Source organism: Podarcis vaucheri, assembly GCF_965113315.1.
Source record: "Podarcis vaucheri genome assembly, chromosome: 2".
In the NCBI taxonomy this organism is placed as follows: Eukaryota; Metazoa; Chordata; class Lepidosauria; order Squamata; family Lacertidae; genus Podarcis; species Podarcis vaucheri.
The window spans coordinates 131,967,343-131,985,976 of NC_138760.1; the positions used below are offsets into that span (position 1 = coordinate 131,967,343).

At 45.9% G+C, this 18,634-nt stretch overlaps 1 protein-coding gene across 3 annotated transcripts in view; it reads left to right on the forward strand.

Annotated features, from left to right (window-relative positions):
* The first annotated feature begins 78 nt into the window (after nt 1-78).
* The window catches only part of LOC309525784 (uncharacterized protein), an 87,465-nt gene continuing 68,909 nt past the window's right edge, over nt 79-18,634 (forward strand). Inside the window, exons 1-5 of one of the 3 annotated variants that reach the window (XM_082211343.1) lie at nt 79-255; nt 4,719-4,903; nt 5,036-5,162; nt 5,386-5,463; nt 6,547-8,060. In XM_082211343.1, coding sequence (XP_082067469.1) covers nt 4,829-4,903; nt 5,036-5,162; nt 5,386-5,463; nt 6,547-8,039 — 1,773 coding nt within the window. In that variant the 5' untranslated portion in view covers nt 79-255; nt 4,719-4,828 and the 3' untranslated portion in view covers nt 8,040-8,060. Of the gene's footprint in view, nt 256-4,718; nt 4,904-5,035; nt 5,163-5,385; nt 5,464-6,546; nt 9,373-18,634 lie in introns of those variants that run through there. The other 2 variants (XR_014216535.1, XM_082211342.1) reach the window with 2 other exon arrangements.

Sequence of the window (18,634 nt, forward strand, 5' to 3'; positions counted from 1 at the left end):
AAGCCCCTTCCAGCGTTCGCGTGGGAACCGGATATGACGGCGCTGCCTTTGGCTTCTTCCTCTTTGAGGAAATTCCAGAAAAACAACCAAACCCGTTTTCCGGGAGGGGGTCACTCCCCCTCCCTCTGGGTCAATGAGCTCCGCTTCCTAGAGAGGCAGGAGGTTTTTGGGGGGGGTATAGAGGCATTGTTGGAGGGGAGGGGTCTCCATGCATATTAACAGAAAAGAAAAGGGCTTGCAGAGGAGGAGAAAAAGGTGCAGTATTTTTTTGTGGGGGGGAGGAGGAATTGAGGTGCAGTATTTTTTTGTGGGGGGGGAGGAGGAATTGAGGTGCAGTATATTTTTTGTGGGGGGGGAGGAGGAATTGAGGTGCAGTATTTTTTTGTGGGGGGGGGAGGAGGAATTGAGGTGCAGTATTTTTTTGTGGGGGGGGAGGAGGAATTGAGGTGCAGTATTTTTTTGTGGGGGGGGAGGAGGAATTGAGGTGCAGTATTTTTTTGTGGGGGGGGAGGAGGAATTGAGGTGCAGTATTTTTTTGTGGGGGGGGGAGGAGGAATTGAGGTGCAGTATATTTTTTGTGGGGGGGGAGGAGGAATTGAGGTGCAGTATTTTTTTGTGGGGGGGGGGAGGAGGAATTGAGGTGCAGTATTTTTTTGTGGGGGGGGGGAGGAGGAATTGAGGTGCAGTATTTTTTTGTGGGGGGGGAGGAGGAATTGAGGTGCAGTATATTTTTTGTGGGGGGGGAGGAGGAATTGAGGTGCAGTATTTTTTTGTGGGGGGGGGGAGGAGGAATTGAGGTGCAGTATTTTTTTGTGGGGGGGGGGAGGAGGAATTGAGGTGCAGTATTTTTTTGTGGGGGGGGAGGAGGAATTGAGGTGCAGTATTTTTTTGTTGGGGGGGGAGGAGGAATTGAGGTGCAGTATTTTTTTGTGGGGGGGAGGAGGAATTGAGGTGCAGTATTTTTTTGTTGGGGGGGGAGGAGGAATTGAGGTGCAGTATTTTTTGTGTGGGGGAGGAGGAATTGAGGTGCAGTATATTTTTGTGGGGGGGGAGGAGGAATTGAGGTGCAGTATTTTTTTGTGGGGGGGAGGAGGAATTGAGGTGCAGTATTTTTTTGTGGGGGGGAGGAGGAATTGAGGTGCAGTATTTTTTTGTTGGGGGGGGAGGAGGAATTGAGGTGCAGTATTTTTTTTTGTTGGGGGGGGAGGAGGAATTGAGGTGCAGTATTTTTTTTTGTTGGGGGGGGAGGAATTGACCTAGGGGGTGGAAGAAGGATTTCTTTCCCCTCCCCTTGAATTTACAAGCAGGGCTACTAGGGAGAGGTTTTTTTGGGGGGGGGCGCGGAATGAGAGAAAAACAGGGAAGGTCAGTAGGGGGTGGGAGGGGGCTGCAAAGTGGGGTTGCCCCCAACAAGGTTTGCATTGCAATATATTCTTTTTTTGGGGGGGGGACAAAGACCCTTCGGTGCCTGAGAACCAGGAAAGGGCCTCGCTCCCCCCCCCCGCATGCAACCAGAATCGGATACTGAACAGTCACAAGCTGACAACCAGACACTCCCCCCCCCCCAAAAAAAAAGGTATCTTAGACGCAGGCTCTTAATCCACCCCCTCCCTCCCACCGCTCCTTGCAGTCTCCTGGTCAAGCTCCCTGGGGTGGGGGCGGGTTTTGCTGCAGTGGAAGCTGCCTTGCATAGGGGGGGGGGAATTGGGGAGGAGGGTGTCGCTGTGCTGCTTTTGTAGCCCCAGAGCTGGAGAACAGAGTCGCCTCTGGATTGGGAGAGAGGGAGGAAATTTCGAATTGGGTGGGGGGGGTGAGAGATGGGCAGTGTCAAGGGAAATCTGCCTCCGGAGCTTCCTGAGTAAGAAAGAGGCTGATGGGAGAAGGAAGCAAAAGGAAACAAGAATTTGCTCATTAGGAAGGAAGAGGTGGGAGGAGGACTGGAAAAAATTTAAGGACTATTTGCAAAAGTTGTATAAGTTATATGAATTATAAGATTTCGCATGATTTTGAAAGGTTAGCCCCAGCAATGAGAGTGGAGGATATATGAAATTAGACAATATCAATGAAAAGACCAATGTTTAAATGTTTAAAAATGATATTATATTCGTTTATAGAGTAAATGGATAATAAGTAATTTAAACTTAAAATGTAAATGAAAGTACAAAAGAAATACATGAAACAAGGTTATAACTTGCTGATAAATTTATTGTTAAGATTGCACTGTGCGGGAGATGTGGGGAAGTCTGACAGAAGATTGAAACAAGCTTTGAAAAGATCCATTCTTTTCTTTCTTTTCTTTTCTTTTCTCGTTTTCTTTGTTTCTTCATACTGTATATCTTTATCTGGAAAAAATGCAATAAAAATATTTTTTTTTAAAAAAAAGGAAGGAAGAGGTGGCCCCCGCCCGTCCCCTTTTCAGAAATCATAGATGGGGGGCTGGGAGACTAGGAGCAAGAATGGGCACCTTCCAGATGGTCTCAAGGCATTGGCTGGAGGCATTAAGTGGCGCTGTGGGTTAAACCACAGAGCCTAGGGCTTTGCCAATCAGAAGGTCAGCGGTTCGAATCCCCACAATGGCACCCCGTTGCTCTGCCCCTGCTCCTGCCCACCTAGCAGTTCAAAAGCACATCAAAGTGCAAGTAGATCAATAGGTACCGCTCCGGCGGGAAGGTAAACGGCGTTTCTATGCACTACTCTGGTTCGCCAGAAGCGGCTTTGTCATGCTGGCCACATGACCCGGAAAAACTGTCTGCGGTCAAACGCCGGCTCCCTCGGCCAATAAAGCGAGATGAGTGCCACAACCCCAGAGTCAGCCACGACTGGACCTAAGGGTCAGGGGTCCCTTTATCTTTACCTTTACGTGCAGGAGTTGGTAAAAGGGCAGCTGAGGGACAAGAAATTTGCTAAAAAATAATAATAATGCATGTTAATTAGAGACAAATCTGTAAAATAAACTGCAGGAGGCAGTGGAAGACAGGAGTGCCTGGCGTGTAATAAATTTGAAAATGAGTTAAAATTAATTGGCAAAAAAACATACCCCCCCCCTTGAAGAACTGACCCAGCAGAGGGCTGGCGGACGGTCTTTCCTTCTGTTGCTGCTGTTCACATTCCAGACCAGCCAAATGTAGTACTTAAAGCATGGGGTGGGGGGTGCCTTTCAGCCAGGAGGCCACATTCCCTCCTGAGCAGCCTTCCAATTGATGGGTGGGGACTCAAGGGCTGGATTTGACCCCTGGGTCTGATTTCCTCACCCCAAAGTTAGGGTGCAGGGCTAAGACAAAAAAGACCCTGTATTTCCTCTGTAGTCACCAGAATGCCCCCCCCGAGTGTTGGTTCCTGCTTTCCCCCCTTTAAATTCTCCCTCCCCACCCCCCAAAAAAGTTGCAAATAGCAAACATAAACTGAACTCCCCGTCAAAACACACACACAAATGTGTGTCCTTATGGGAAAACATTGTTCCAAAGTGTCGGGTGCGAATCTGGTGGATGCCAAGGCAGTTGACGGTCTTTAGAGTAAGGGTTGAAAAGTTACCCTGTCACAACGAAATCATCCCCAGTACTTCTTTTTCCAGCAAATGATTCAACTCCTTTTTGTTGGGTTATGGTGTGTTTTTTTTTGTAGATGACCATAATTTTATTAGTCTAGATTTTCAAGATAGCCTACAAAAGAGAACAAGAATATAACACAGATCAAAAACATAAGAAACAAAAACAATTATCGTAGAAACAGTAAAAATACAAATAGCAGTAGGTATGAAAATCTGTGGGGATTTTTTGGAAAGTGCAATAGTCCAGATTTTCTGTTTCTGTTGTGATAATTGCAAGTGTTCCAGAGATTTCCCGTTTTGAGCAATGAGTTGTTTAGCCCCTGTTGATGAGTTCTTTATATTTCATATTAGCATTTTCATCTTTAAAAATAGTTAACAATTCCAAAGTTGGGATAAGTAGGATTTTTTTGTTTAGGGATCAAGCTTATTTCATAAACATTTCATTCCCCCAAAATGAAAGCCCTTTGTGGCATGCCTGCCACATGTATAGTTGTTCCAACCTCCTCTCACTCTCTCCAGCAGAGATGGAATATAGCTTTGTTCCTATAGCTACACCTCAGGGGTGCTAGAAGCAGCAGTGTAGGAGTTTAAAGAGGGGATTTATTTTATGTGTCCGTATAGTGACTTCAAGGGATCTAGTTACAGGTAGGTAGCCGTGTTGGTCTGCCGTAGTCGAAACAAAATTCCAGTAGCACCTTAGATACCAATAACAAACTTAGTTCGTCTCTAAGGTGCTACTGGAAGGAATTTTTTTATTTCAAAGGGTCTGTTATCCCACAGTCTCTGCCAGCTGTCCCTACGTATGTTCCACCAAGTTGGTTTCACCTAAATGAATACCACGAACAGCTTTAATACATTTTTGATAGTACGTGTTTGGATTTTGCATTTGTATTTGCAATTAGAATTCCAGCCGAAGTTTAAAGAGGCATGTGCAGTAACTGCTGGGTTTGTTAGAAAAAATGTGTGATTTGATGCACGTTTAGCAAATTCCAGATGTTGTCTAGCTTTACTTAACATTTGTTCCCCAGTCAAAGGTATGCTATCTGTGTAAATGTCTCCCACCCTAAATAAATCCGCCTTTCTGTGAACAGCTCTCAGACCTCCAGGTATAGGGGGGGGTATATAAATTCAATTAGTAATAATAAAAATTTCTGCATCGTTTTCCTTAAAGAGCTGCTCCTTGCTCCCTGCATTGAAGTACATCGTGGCAACAGCTGAGAGAGTCCCAGAAGTGGCCCAGTTTACTCCTCCTCCTCCTTCGTCCTTTCCACTAGCAACGCAATGGCCTCTGAGACCCCCTCTGAACGGCCTCTTCTTACAGGTGGAGTGGAAAGAGGAGCCAGGCAGCTTCCTCAGGTAGGGAAAGAGCAACGGGAGTAGGGAGGAGGAAAGAGGCACAGATGGGACCACCCAGCCTCCCTCTGTGTTGAGTGGGGATGATGGGGATCTAAGAGCAGCTCTGTTTTCTTCCTCTTCTTCTTCTTCCAGGCCCTCTTGACCTTTGAGGAGGTGGCTGTGTTTTTCACGGAGGAGGAGTGGGCTCTGCTGGATCCAGGCCAACGAGCTCTGCACAAGGAAGTCATGGCGGAGAATTATGAGATGGTGGCCTCTTTAGGTAAGGGCAGATTTTTATCTCTCTTGGCTGTTAGACATTGAAGGTGTGAAACTTTAGGTCAAATCCTGTATGTACTCAACTTTGCTTTCCCCTACTGGTGTGGTGCATCTTCATAGGCTCTGGTTACGTAATCCCTTCCTTTGAGGTCGTGGATACAGATTAATTTGAAACGGCTGGATGATTTGCCGCCAAAAGTAACTAATATTGTCTTTTTCCTTGTCAGAATCAGACCTCAGTTCCTGTTGGGAAGAGGGACAAGAGCCATTTCTCCAGGATCCCAAAGAAGGGGAGATCTCAGAAGGTAGCTGCTTAGCTGTGTTGTGGGGCCCTTTTTCCTCCAGAAAGAGAGGGAGCACAAGCCTGATGCCTTTATGTCCTGATTCTGGGCTTCCCCTCACAGCATCTAGTTGGCTTCTGTAGGACTAAATAGACCAGGTGGGCAAATGCAGCCTTCAAACGCTCTCCTGCTGGCCCTTGGGGCTATCTTCTCCTCGGCCATCTCCCATCTCCATCCCCAGGCCATGACCCATTACCTTCCCTGCTTCACATCCTCCTTGAGTCCCTTTTTCCTGGCTGGGTTGTGTCCTTTCAATCTGCTTGCCTGATTGGAGGACAGTGGGTGGGTTTTGTAGTAACTCCGCTGCTCCCCGAAGGCGACATTGAATAATAATAATATTATTCTTATTTATACCCCGCCCCTCCGGCTGGGTTTCCCTAGCCACCCTGACCAGCTTCCAATACAGTGGTACCTCGGGTTACAAACTTAATTCGTTCTGGAGGTCCGTTCTTAACCCGAAACCGTTCTTAACCTGAGGTGCGCTTTCGCTAAGGGGGCCTCCCGTGCCGCTGCGGCAAAGTTCATAATCTGAAGTACTTCTTCCGGGTTAGTGGAGTTTGTAACCCGAAGCGTTTGTAACCTGAAGTGTTTGTAACCCGAGGTACCACTGTACATATAAAAACATCATAAAACATCATAAAATGTTTTACATTTGTTGTTACACCCCCTTCCGCCCCTGGCTCCCACAGAGCATGAACATGCACACCTGAAGCTGCAAAAATTGACGATGTCTAGGAAGTCTTTGGCCTGGTCCAGTAGGACTTTTCTTGTAAAGACCAGAGATGTCCTCCAGGCTTGAGTTTTCCCTTTCTTTGTGCTGAGATATGTCTCAAATTAAAATATCCTCTGTGGTGCCACTGAGCTGAGGTTAATGTACGGTTAGGTTCTTTTCACAAGTGCCTATGTGCCCTTCTCATAGCGGGAAGGGACATGCTTGAGAACAGTAAAATCAGTGAAGCAAAGAATTGGACTCAATGCGTAATGAGCATGTCGGCTTCTGCCATGCAGTGTGAGTGATATTTTCATTTTCTCCCTCTCCCTAAACAGGTTACAGGCAGAAGAGCAAGAGTTATGGGGAGCCATTGATGGTGTCATCAGAAAATGTGGAGCATGAAGCAGGGGAAAAGACGGAAAGGAAATCCTCTACTACGCAGAACATTGATATCCATGTCGCCCTAAATCCACAGGAAGAATGTACAGGGAGCAGCAGTGTGGAGTGTGGAAAAAGCTTCAGTCAGAGTGGACGTGTTAGTCTACATCAAAGAACCCAAACAGGGGAGAAAGCGTTTCAATGCACAGAGTGTGGAAAGAGCTTAAGTAGTGCTGGTAACCTAGTCAAGCATAAAAAAACCCACACAGGGGAGAAGCCATTTAAATGCATGGAGTGTGGAAAGAGTTTCAGCCAGAGTGGAAACCTTATTGCACATCAAAGAATCCACACAGGGGAGAAACCATTTACATGTATGGTGTGTGGGAAGAGTTTCAGTCTTAATCACCATCTTACTTTACATCAAAGAACACACACTGGGGAGAATCTGCATAAATGCATGGAGTGTGGAAAGAGCTTCTGTACCAGTAGTTTCCTTACTGCACATCAGAGAACCCATACTGAGGAGAAACGATTTAAATCTATGGTGTGTGAAAATAGCTTCAGTCTTAATTACCGTTTTACGCTACATCAAAGGACCCCCGGTGTGGAGAAACCGCATAAATGCTTGGTGTGTGGAAAGAGCTTCAGTTGTAGGAGTAACCTTACTTTACATCAAAGAACCCACACTGGGGAGAAACCCTTTAAATGTACAGAGTGTGGAAAGAGCTTCAGCCAGAGCGGAAATCTTACTGCACATCAAAGAACCCACACAGCTGATAAACCATTTAAATGTATGGTATGCGGAAAGAGCTTCAGTTTCAATTACTCTCTCACTTTACATCAAAGAACCCACACCGGGGAGAAACCATTCAAATGCACAGAATGTGGAAAGAGCTTTCGTGCAAGTAGTGTGCTAATTGTGCATCAAAGAACCCACACTGGGGAGAAGCCATTTAAATGTATGGAGTGTGGAAAGAGCTTCAGGCAGAGTGGAAGACTGACTGCACATCAGAGAACGCACACTGGGGAGAAACCATTTAAATGTATGGAGTGTGGAAAGAGCTTCAGCCAGAGTGGAAACCTTACTACACATCAAAGAACCCACAAAACAGAGAAACCATTTAAATGTATGGTGTGTGGAAAGAGTTTCAGTCTCAATTACTATCTTACTTTACATCAGAAAACCCACACCGGTGAAAAACTTTTTGAATGCCTGGAGTGTGGAAAGAGCTTTAGTTGTAGGAGTGCTCTTACCGCACATCAAAAAACCCATGCATTGGGGAAACCATATGAATGCATGTTGTGTGGAAAGAGCTTCAAGCGTATGAGTAACCTTAATTTACATCAAAGAACCCATACTGGGCAGAAACCATTTAAATGTACTGAATGTGGAAGAAGCTTCAGCCAGGGTGGAAACCTTATTGCGCATCAAAGAACGCACACAGCGTAGAAACCGTTTTGAATCCCAGAGGTGGAGAAGCAGAGAAGACAAAGCTTAGCCACTAAGAAGAATAAGAAAGGGTCTCCCCATTCTGACTAATATTTGGGCTAGCCTGGTTGTCATTTGGAGAGCGTTTCATTGTGAATCCAAGATGTGGAGAAAGAGAGGATGCAAAGTTTAGCCACCTGGTCAGGGGGTCGGTGAAAGGCATTGGTCTGCTGCCATCACCGTTTCCTTTCAGTAAAACAGAACTCCATCTTGCGTATCACCCATCAAGTAGGGTGCTTCCTTGGGAAATGTAATAGAACTGGCTATGGCTTTCCGTGTAGGGAACCACATGCCACTCCCTTCAAAGAGTGTGAGTGTGTGCGCGCAAGATTATGAAATCTGAGATGGCCTAGCAGATTGTCCCATCTGCCTTCACCACAGAGTCTGTACTTCAATCTCCCATACCACCAGGAAACTCTTTATCCTCTGGGCTACTCATTAGTACACTAGAAATACTATATTGTTTGTGGGTAGGCTATGACTAGTCCTTCTGCAAAGCGACAGCACTCTGTTTTATTTTGTAGTCTGTTTAAGCTGTTTACTTGCTATCCCCTTACCTTTCATTCAAAATAAAGTTTCACAATCTGACCAGCTCTTCGTTTTATCCTATCACTGAAGCTCTTCTGAGTACCAGCTTTTACTCAGAAGAACAGTGAATATCAATTCTAGATTCAGGTAGGTAGCCGTGTTGGTCTGACGCGGTCAAAATAAAAAATTAAAAAATAGTCCAGGAGCACCTTAGAGACCAACTAAGAAGTAAGATGAAGTTGGTCTCTAAGGTGCTACTGGACTTTTTAAAAATTTATTTTTAATTTCGACTGAATATCAATGTAAAGGATGCTCAGATTAAAACAGCTGTATGTGTAGCCTACTATTGCCTACTTTTCACATATACAAATATCCCACAAATCATATTTCCTTTCATCAAAAAAGAGAAATCTCCTTTTGGCCATTGTGAAAATAACCAAGCATTTTGGATGCATATCATAAAATTCTCCTCTTCAAAGGAGAGATGGGCCCCCTTTGGGGCACTAACTCGGCCTTTTCTTGCTGAGAGAATCAGGCTTGCGACAAGGAAATTAGTCCTTTTTTCTCAACTCTGCAATTGGACAACTTGGAATTCTTTTGCATTGATTTCTTAGAATATATTTTCTGTATGTGTGTAAAAACAACCTTACATTTTTATCTTCTGTAATCCTGAACTGTCGTGAGATCTATGTATGAACAGCAGTATACTACTACTACTACTACTACTACTAGCATCTTAACTAAATAAATCTGTTAACTGCGGTTATGTGACCGAAATCTTCACTGAAGCCTGTATATTCTGTGTGCTTATATGGTGGGTGTAAACACCCCCCAAACTATTTCTGAAATACAGTTATTACTTTAACCCAGGGGTCAGCAAACTTTTTCAGGACGGGGTTGGTCCACTGCCCCTCAGACCTTGTGGGGGGCCGGACCCACCACCACCTTAAAGCACCCCCCTCCCAAAAGGCCCCCCCCACCTATGCCACTCATGCCGCAGCGGCTGACACCGCCTCGTCTTTGGCAGTGTCAGCGTCCTCTGTCTCAGTGGGGCACAGAGCCCAAGCTGCTGGCCACCTCAGCGGGAAGGAAGGGGCGGCACCCAGAGGCATATGCAGCTTTTGATTGGCTGTAGGAACCTCCTGCAGCCAATCAGAAGCAGTGCCGTGTCACGGAAGTCAGTCTCCACGCGGCAAGGCCTCTACGCCACGCCTGTTTAGTGTGGGGACTGACCGAGCGGGCAGCAGGGTCCACAAGGTTTGTGGGCCGGATTAATGAGCCCGGTGGGCCGCATCCAGCCCGCGGGCCTTAGTTTGATGACCTCTGCTTTAACCAAATGATAAGGTGACACAGTAATCTAAGTCACTTCTGTCACTGATTATAGAATTGGGAGGGACGCTAGTCCAACTCCCTGCAATGCAGGAATCTTAACTAAAGCATCCCTGAGAGATGGCCCTTAACCTCTGCTCAGAAACTTCAAAAGAAAGTGTCCACAACCTCCTGAGGGAGTCTGTTCCACTGTTGAACAGCTCTTCCTGCCAGAAAGTTTTTCCTAATGTTTAGTCAGAATCTCCTTTCTTGTAACTTGGAAGTCACAGGTGAAGTGAAGGCATGAGGCAGGAGTTGGTAATGTAGGTGAGCTGTGCACAGGCAAGCTGCCAGCTAGCTCTGCTAAGGCTCTTTTTATTAGCACAATTAGCTACCACTCAGTGGATTTGTAACTGGCTGACTGACCGAACCCAAAGGGTGCTCATCAATGGTTCCTCTTCATCCTCTTCATCCTGGAGAAGAGTGACTAGTGGGGTGCCACAGGGTTCTGTCTTGGGCCCGGTCTTATTCAACATCTTTATCAACGACTTGGATGATGGACTCAAGGGCATCCTGATCAAATTTGCAGATGACACCAAACTGGGAGGGGTGGCTAACACCCCAGAGGACAGGATCACACTTCAAAACGACCTTGACAGATTAGAGAACTGGGCCAAAACAAACAAGATGAATTTTAACAGGGAGAAATGTAAAGTATTGCACTTGGGCAAAAAAAATGAGAGGCACAAATACAAGATGGGGGACACCTGGCTTGAGAGCAGTACATGTGAAAAGGATCTAGGAGTCTTGGTTGACCACAAACTTGACATGAGCCAACAGTGTGATGCGGCAGCTAAAAAAGCCAATGCAATTCTGGGCTGCATCAATAGGAGTATAGCATCTAGATCAAGGGAAGTAATAGTGCCACTGTATTCTGCTCTGGTCAGACCTCACCTGGAGTACTGTGTCCAGTTCTGGGCACCACAATTCAAGAAGGACACTGACAAACTGGAACGTGTCCAGAGGAGGGCAACCAAAATGGTCAAAGGCCTGGAAACGATGCCTTATGAGGAGCGGCTAAGGGAGCTGGGCATGTTTAGCCTGGAGAAGAGGAGGTTAAGGGGTGATATGATAGCCATGTTCAAATATATAAAAGGATGTCACATAGAGGAGGGAGAAAGGTTGTTTTCTGCTGCTCCAGAGAAGCGGACACGGAGCAATGGATCCAAACTACAAGAAAGAAGATTCCACCTAAACATTAGGAAGAACTTCCTGACAGTAAGAGCTGTTCGACAGTGGAATTTGCTGCCAAGGAGTGTGGTGGAGTCTCCTCCTTTGGAGGTCTTTAAGCAGAGGCTTGACAACCATATGTCCGGAGTGCTCTGATGGTGTTTCCTGCTTGGCAGGGGGTTGGACTCGATGGCCCTTGTGGTCTCTTCCAACTCTATGATTCTATGATTCTATTCTATGATTCTATACAATATGCAAAACCAGTCAGATACATTTTGGACTGTGACCTTTACACATCCCGAGATTGAGGGGTTGTACAAAGTTATTTTGGCACCTGTTTCCACCGTGTCATTCTCCCCTTGCACAATGTATAATGAAGGAGACAAAGGTCACAGACAGGGCACGGCAGACCACTGAGAAAGCCAAAGCTTAGATAGAGGGCATGATGTTCAGACAGCTGTGGTTTGTCTGCAGGCGGAAGTGTGTTCCACACCGGGCGGGTGGAAGTGTGCTCCTACCCTCCATCTTCCAAGGGGCAGCCTTTAGATATCTGAAGATGGGTCTCATATCTCTGCTTTTCTAAGCTAAACACAACCCACTCCCTCAACCGCTCCTCATAAAGCTTGGCCTTAAGATCCTTTAAAGTCTGCACATTTTCCAGCTTGTCAGTACCCTCAAATTGTGGCACCAAGAACTAGACACCGTACTCCAGGTGCGGTCTGACCAAGGCAGAACACAGAGGGACTAGGACTTTTCTTGATCAGGACGCTAGACTTCTGTTGATGCATCCTAGAACAGCATTAGCTTTTTTTGCTGCTGCATCACACTGTTGACTCATGTTAAGCTTGTGTACTACGACCACTGGATCCTGTTCACATGTGAAACTGGCAAGTTAAGATAGCCACGGGCAACTTATACCCTCCAGTAGCGATGCCTCATTGCATCAGGATGCATATGGTTGCATCAGGAAGATTTTGGGCAGCATGTGACAGGACATTCTCAAACAACTATGTGCTCTTTTTATTTTATCACGGCCGAGGACCCTCATACCTACGGGACTGCCTCTTCCAGTATGCCCCACGGAGGACCTTAAGGTCCATATAAATAGCAACACCCTAGAGGTCCCGGGCCCTAAGGAAGTTAGATTAGCTTCAACCAGAGCCAGGGCCTTTTCAACACTGGCTCCAGCCTGGTGGAACGCTCTGCCTCACGAGACCAGGGCCCTGCAGGATCTGATTTCTTTCCACAGGGCCTGCAAGACAGAGCTGTTCCGCCTGGCCTTTGGCTTGGAGCCAATTTGATTCCCTCCCCCTCTTTCTTTTTTCCTTTCTCCTCCTATGATGAGGCTGCATTTTAATGTTTTAATGTTGTATTTTAATCTTGTTTTTAAGTTGTATTCATTCGACTTGTTTTTATTATTGGTTGTTAGCCGCCCTGAGCCCGGCCTTAGCTGGAGAGGGCAGGGTATAAATAAAATTTATTATTATATTAAATTTATTATTTTCTTTGCCCATAGATCTCAGGGTAGCTCACAACATCATAATACAAGAAAAAAAACAAAAAATTCATAAACAAAAAAACATCATAAAAACAAGAGCAATAAACACCCCGCTAACCAATAACCCTCCCTCCCCCCACCCCACTTGCGGGTTGCAGCACTGACCACACTGGCTTGGTCATGTACACAGAATGGAAGATGTTAGGACCCCCAAGAGCCGCACACACGCTCCACGCGGCTCGGAGCGCTGAGCAGAGCCTCCCGCCTGCATTCGCTCCATAAGACGCACACGCATTTACCCTTACTTTTTCGGAGGGGAGAAGTGCGTCTTATACAGCGAAAAATATGGTAAAAGAATGAAAGAGGATGTTGCGGGGGCTTCCCCCCCAGCATTAAGGAAGAAAGGAGTGGGTAGGAGGGGCAAGACAAGATGGGTGAAGGGGGGTGAAGAGAAAAATTAATCTAAAATAAAAAGCAAACTGGGGATGCGGAAAATGAAGGCTGACTGTTTTGCCTCTTCACGCCACTTGCCATATTAAAAGTCCAGTGGGGAGAGCTGGGTGAGGGGCTACAAAGGAGAGAAGGGGGGAAATTGGATCTCGCAGGCAGGCTTTCTCTCTCTCTATATTTTTTATTTGATTTTCCAAATAAAAATTTATAGCAAAACCGAATACATATCCATACAGAGATTTTTTTTTTTAATCTCAAGACTTTCCCCCAATGCTATTGTCAACATTTTCAACTGCATATCATTTCATGCTTCGTATCCATATTGTCCATAGTATTTGTTACATTACAAATGAGATTAAAATCCTGCTAATGTTTTCTTCTGGTTGTGGTAGTCTCTTAAGTAAATTATAAATTTTCGCCATTCTTTCTTGATGTTTTTGTCTTTTTGGTCCCTGACCTTTCCAGTCAGTTTTGCCATTTCAGTGTAGTCTAACAACTCAGTTCGCCATTCCTCTATAGTAGGGACTCTTTCTTCTTTCAATCTCTGGGCTAATAGCATCCGTACTGCTGTTTTCACATACATGAAGAGCCTTTTCTGTTCCTTTGGAATGTCAGAACCTACAATTCCTAATAAGAAGGCTTCTGGGTGTGTTTTTTTATACAAAAGTTATTTTAAACATTTTTTTTCAGTTCGTTATATATCATTTCCCATAAAGACTTTATTACTTTACACAACCACCACATATGATAAAAGGTACCTTCTTTTTCTTTACTCTCCCAGCACATATTTGTACTTGTTCTATACATTTTTGGCAGCTTAAAGGTAAAGGGACCCCTGACCATTAGGTCTAGTCGCAGACGACTCTGGGGTTGCAGCGCTCATCTCGCTGTATAGGCCGAGGGAGCCGGTGTACGGCTTCCAGGTCATGTGGCCAGCATGACTAAGCCGCTTCTGGCGAACCAGAGCAGTGCACAGAAACGCCGTTTACCTTCCCACCAGAGTGATACCTATTTATTTACTTGCACTTTGACGTGCTTTCGAACTGCTAGGTTGGCAGGAGCTGGGACCGAGCAACGAGAGCTCACCCCGTCACGGGGATTCGAACCACTGACCTTCTGACCAGCAAGCCCTAGGTTCTGTGGTTTAGACCACAGCACCACCCGCATCACTTTTTGGGAGCTTACTAGGAGTCAAATACCACAGGTACATCATTCTCATATAATTTTCTTTCAGTGTACAACATGCCGTGAATTTCAGATCTGTTTTCCATAATCTTTCTCAAAATGCAATCTGAATGTTATGCCTTTCTCTCTCCCTCCCTCCCTCCCTCCCTCCCTCCCTTCCTTCCCTCCCTCCCTCCCTCTCTGACTCTCTCCTCAGCCCACCATCATTCACATCAGCAGGTTCACACTCCCCCCACTATCTAACAGTACATTACATATTATTAATCTTATTATTGTGAGACATTACTTTCATTATTTTAATACATTTATGTATAGCTTTACATGGAAACACCAAAAACATCAAATACACACCATGCTTCCACCACCAATTTCCCCCTATAGGAATCCGTGATGTCATGGGAAGAGCAAACTCTGAGGGTAATACTCTCCACACTCCATAGAACTAAAAGGTTTCTCCCGCATGAGAGGGCAGGGGGTGTTTCGCAAGCATTTAGTTATAACTGAAGTGCTTTCAGCACTCCATCCATTTAAACGGTTTCTCCTTTGTGAGTTTGTTGATGGTTTGCAAGGCTTCCACTCTTAGTGAAGCTCTCTCCACATTCCATACATTTAAATGGTTTCTCTCCTGTGTGAGTCCGACAATGTTTTGTAAGAGCGCCACTCTCACTAAAGCACTTCCTGCACTCCAAACATTTTAAAGTTTTCTCCCCATGTGGGTTTGTTGGTGTTTTGTAAGACTTCCTTTATCACCGAAACTCCTTCCACACTCCATACATTTAAATGGTTTCTCCCCTGTGTGGCTTTGTTGATGTATTCTAAAATGTCCACTTTGAGTGAAGCTCTTTCCACATTCCATACATTTAAATGGTTTCTCCCCTGTATGAGTTCGTAGATGTATATCAAGATTTCCACTATAACTGGAGCTCTTTCCACACTCCATACATTTAAATGGCTTCTCTCCTGTGTGGGTTACTTGATGTATTCTAAAATGTGCACTTTGACTGAAGTTCTTTCCACACTCTGTACATTTAAATGGTTTCTCCCCTGTGTGAGATCGGAGATGTAAATTAAGATTTCCACTATGTATGAAACCTTTCCCACACTCCATACATGTAAATGGTTTTTCTCCCGTATGTGTTCGCTGATGTGTTATAAGAGATCCACTATGACAGAAGGCCTTTCCACACTCCATACATACAAATGTCTTTTCTCCTGTGTGAGTTTGGATATGTGAATTAAGACTTCCACTATTAGTGAAGCACTTTTCACACTGTGTGCATTTAAACGGTTTCCCTCCTGTATGAGTTCGTTGATGTAAAGTAAGTTTTCCACTACAACTGAAGCATTTTCCACACTGTGTGCACTTAAATGGTTTCTCCCCTGTGTGAATTCGTTGATGTACAGTAAGGTTTCCACTATTATTGAAGCACCTTCCACACTCCAAACATTTATATGGTTTCTCCCCTGTGTGAATTCGTTGGTGTTTTTTGCAGGCTCCATTATTACTGAAGCTCTTTCCTTGGCTGGTCACTGTGAGAACAGGATTCTGGGCAAGAGGGGCTCTGATCCTGATCCAGAGGGGATCTTTCTATGTTCCTACACACTGAAATGAGACACACAGAGCTATAGTCTCGCAGCAAAGTGGAAAGACATAACTCTCAATTTGTCCAGGGCAAAGTCTCTGCATTTTTCTGTTTCATGGGAGGAGCTCAGACTTGTGTCTCAGAGTCTCTCCTATGTGGAATAAATAAAACATGAGCTGCTATTCATGTCCTGTAAAAGCATTTTAAAATATTCATCTTTTGAAATATCTAGTGGCCTGTTAATGGCAAAGAAGCATATTATGGCTTATATTTTTGTAAGCTGCATTCCGATGATGTGCACTGTGGAACACGAAAGCTCATGTGACCATTGACCTGTGAGTCTTCGTGAAGATATTTTGGTCTCAGTGTCAAGGATGCACCACAAAATCTACTCAGATTGAGTAAACCACAGGGTTGCTATAAACTGCAATCCCACCCACCAACTTTCTCAAACACCTCAGCTGTGATAACTGGCATTCCTTGGCTTGAATATGCACATGCCCACATGCAAACCCTCCAGCAATGGAAACTGGATTGTCTATCATGACTTCGGGTCCTTTACCCTTGAAGCCCACCAGACTGAGAAAGTGCATACACCTATTATCTTTTGATGCTGATGGATTGTATCGCAGCTTGTAACAGACTCTACCAAAAACAAGAAATATAGAAGCTTTCAATACAGTGGTACCTCAGGTTACAGACGCTTCAGGTTACAGACTCCACTAACCCAGAAACAGTACCTCGGGTTCAGAACTTTGCTTCAGGATGAGAACAGAAATCGTGCTCTGGCGGCGCGGTGGCAGCGGGAGGACCTATTAGCTAAAGTGGTACCTCAGGTTAAGAACAGTTTCAGGTTAAGAACAGACCTCCAGAACAAATTAAGCTCTTAACCAGAGGTAGCACTGTATATAATTGATATATAAATCCAAAAGCATTTCCATAGCACCCTCCACCCATATTTTTGAACTGGTGTCCAACAGTATAAATAATCAGACATGCAGTGGAAAGTGAACATTGCTACTGAACATGATATGTTCCTTCTCTGCAGGGAGAAAGGGGGTCCCTTGTGGGTTGTCAACATTCCCCTCCCCACAGCAGTTAGTCAAGCCAACCCTCTCGCCAGCTCAATTTGTGCTTAAGCAGGTAACTGTATAGTAAGAAATAAACAACAGACCAGGAAGAAAAAGGAAGACAACTTAAAGGAACTCAGTGGTCCCACAGTGGGGAATATTATTCTGGAGAGCTCCTAAAGGTCCAGGTAAAGAAGAGAAGAAAAGCCAGGTAAGGGAGGAAGAGTAAGAAAAGGGGTTGGGACAGGAGGCCCCTGAGCATTAATGTGTGTGTAACCCCTCAGCTCTTGGTTCAATGGTCTCCGTCACAGAAAGGAAAAATGCAATTGGTGGAGGAGTGGAATGGGGAAGCAAATGCAAGAACAAACAAAATTCTGTTTCCAAAAATGCCCGTTCCACCTACTGGCAAATGCTGGGCTTGGCTCCCCCCCCATGGCTCCCTCAGCCCCCCCAACTTCCTCTGCCCTCCTCTCTCCGTCCCCTTGGCGCAGCTCACCCCTCGCCCTGCGCCCCGAACAGCAGGTAAAACTCTCCATCCGGAGGGGCCACGCATGAGAGGGGGGGGGGTCGTCTCTCCCGCTTCCTTTAAGCCTTGCATGGACTCCCTTCTCTCCATCTCTCCTGCCAAAAGGACCCGACACGCGCGGAGACCCTGGGGATCTCCTGCCAGGTTTGGGACCTCGGCTCGGACCCCAGCAGGGCAGGTGAGCATCCCTTGGTCCTCAAAGGAGATTGCGCAATGGAATCCCTGCGGGCGTTTCCTCTGTACAGGGACGCGGACTTATAAAAAATATTGGGGGGTGGGCCCGGGAAAGCTCATGAATAATAAATAAGCTCATGAATATGCAGATAAAGTGGCGCCGCCTCCTCGTGAGCGAATAGGGGAGAGCGTGCTGCGCCTATTAATCAGCTCTGAAGGAAATTGGGTGGAGCTTTTGCTCGGGAGGGAGGGCAGGAGGCATGCAGCCCGATCCTGTGCATTTTGGGCTGGGGGAGGGGCGGTGATGGCGCTCTGCTGGAGGGGCGCCCAAGATTATTGGGGGGGGCGGAGCCCCCCCAAACGAATATTTGAGGGGGCTCGGGCCCCCTCAAGCCCCATGGAGTCGGCGCCTATGCCTCTGTAGGAAAACGTCGTGCACCCCACACCGCACTATAATAATAATAATAATAATAATAATAATAATAATAATAATAATAATTTATTATTTGTACCCCGCCCATCTGGCTGGGTTTCCCCAGCCACTCTGGGCGGCTTCCATAGAAACCACAAAAACACTAAAATATCATACATTAAAAACTTCCCTGCACATAGTGAATTTGAAAGTGGGGGCGATCTCTTCTTGGTGGTGGTGGGGGGGGGGCGTCAAATGCAATGCAAACCTTGCAGGTGTTGAGTCCCCACTTTGCAGCTGGGATGCATAGATCTGGGCCCCTGCCGATGGGTCCCAGGAACGGCTCTTGGGGTGTGTGTGTGTGGGGGGGGTCTTCTTTCCCTCTCCCCCTCTCATCACCCCTCCCACCCCAGGGCTGCGTCTTTACCTCTTTGTCCTCTCCGGCTGCTTGCCTCCCTAAATCGTTAATCCAGTTTCCATTCCTGCAATAAAAAAGGGGGGGGGCGTTTTCCACCCCTCCTCCCTTTTCTAAAACCTCCCGCCTCTGGAGGGACTCCTATTGCCTTTGTCTTGAAACTTCCGACACGTGGAG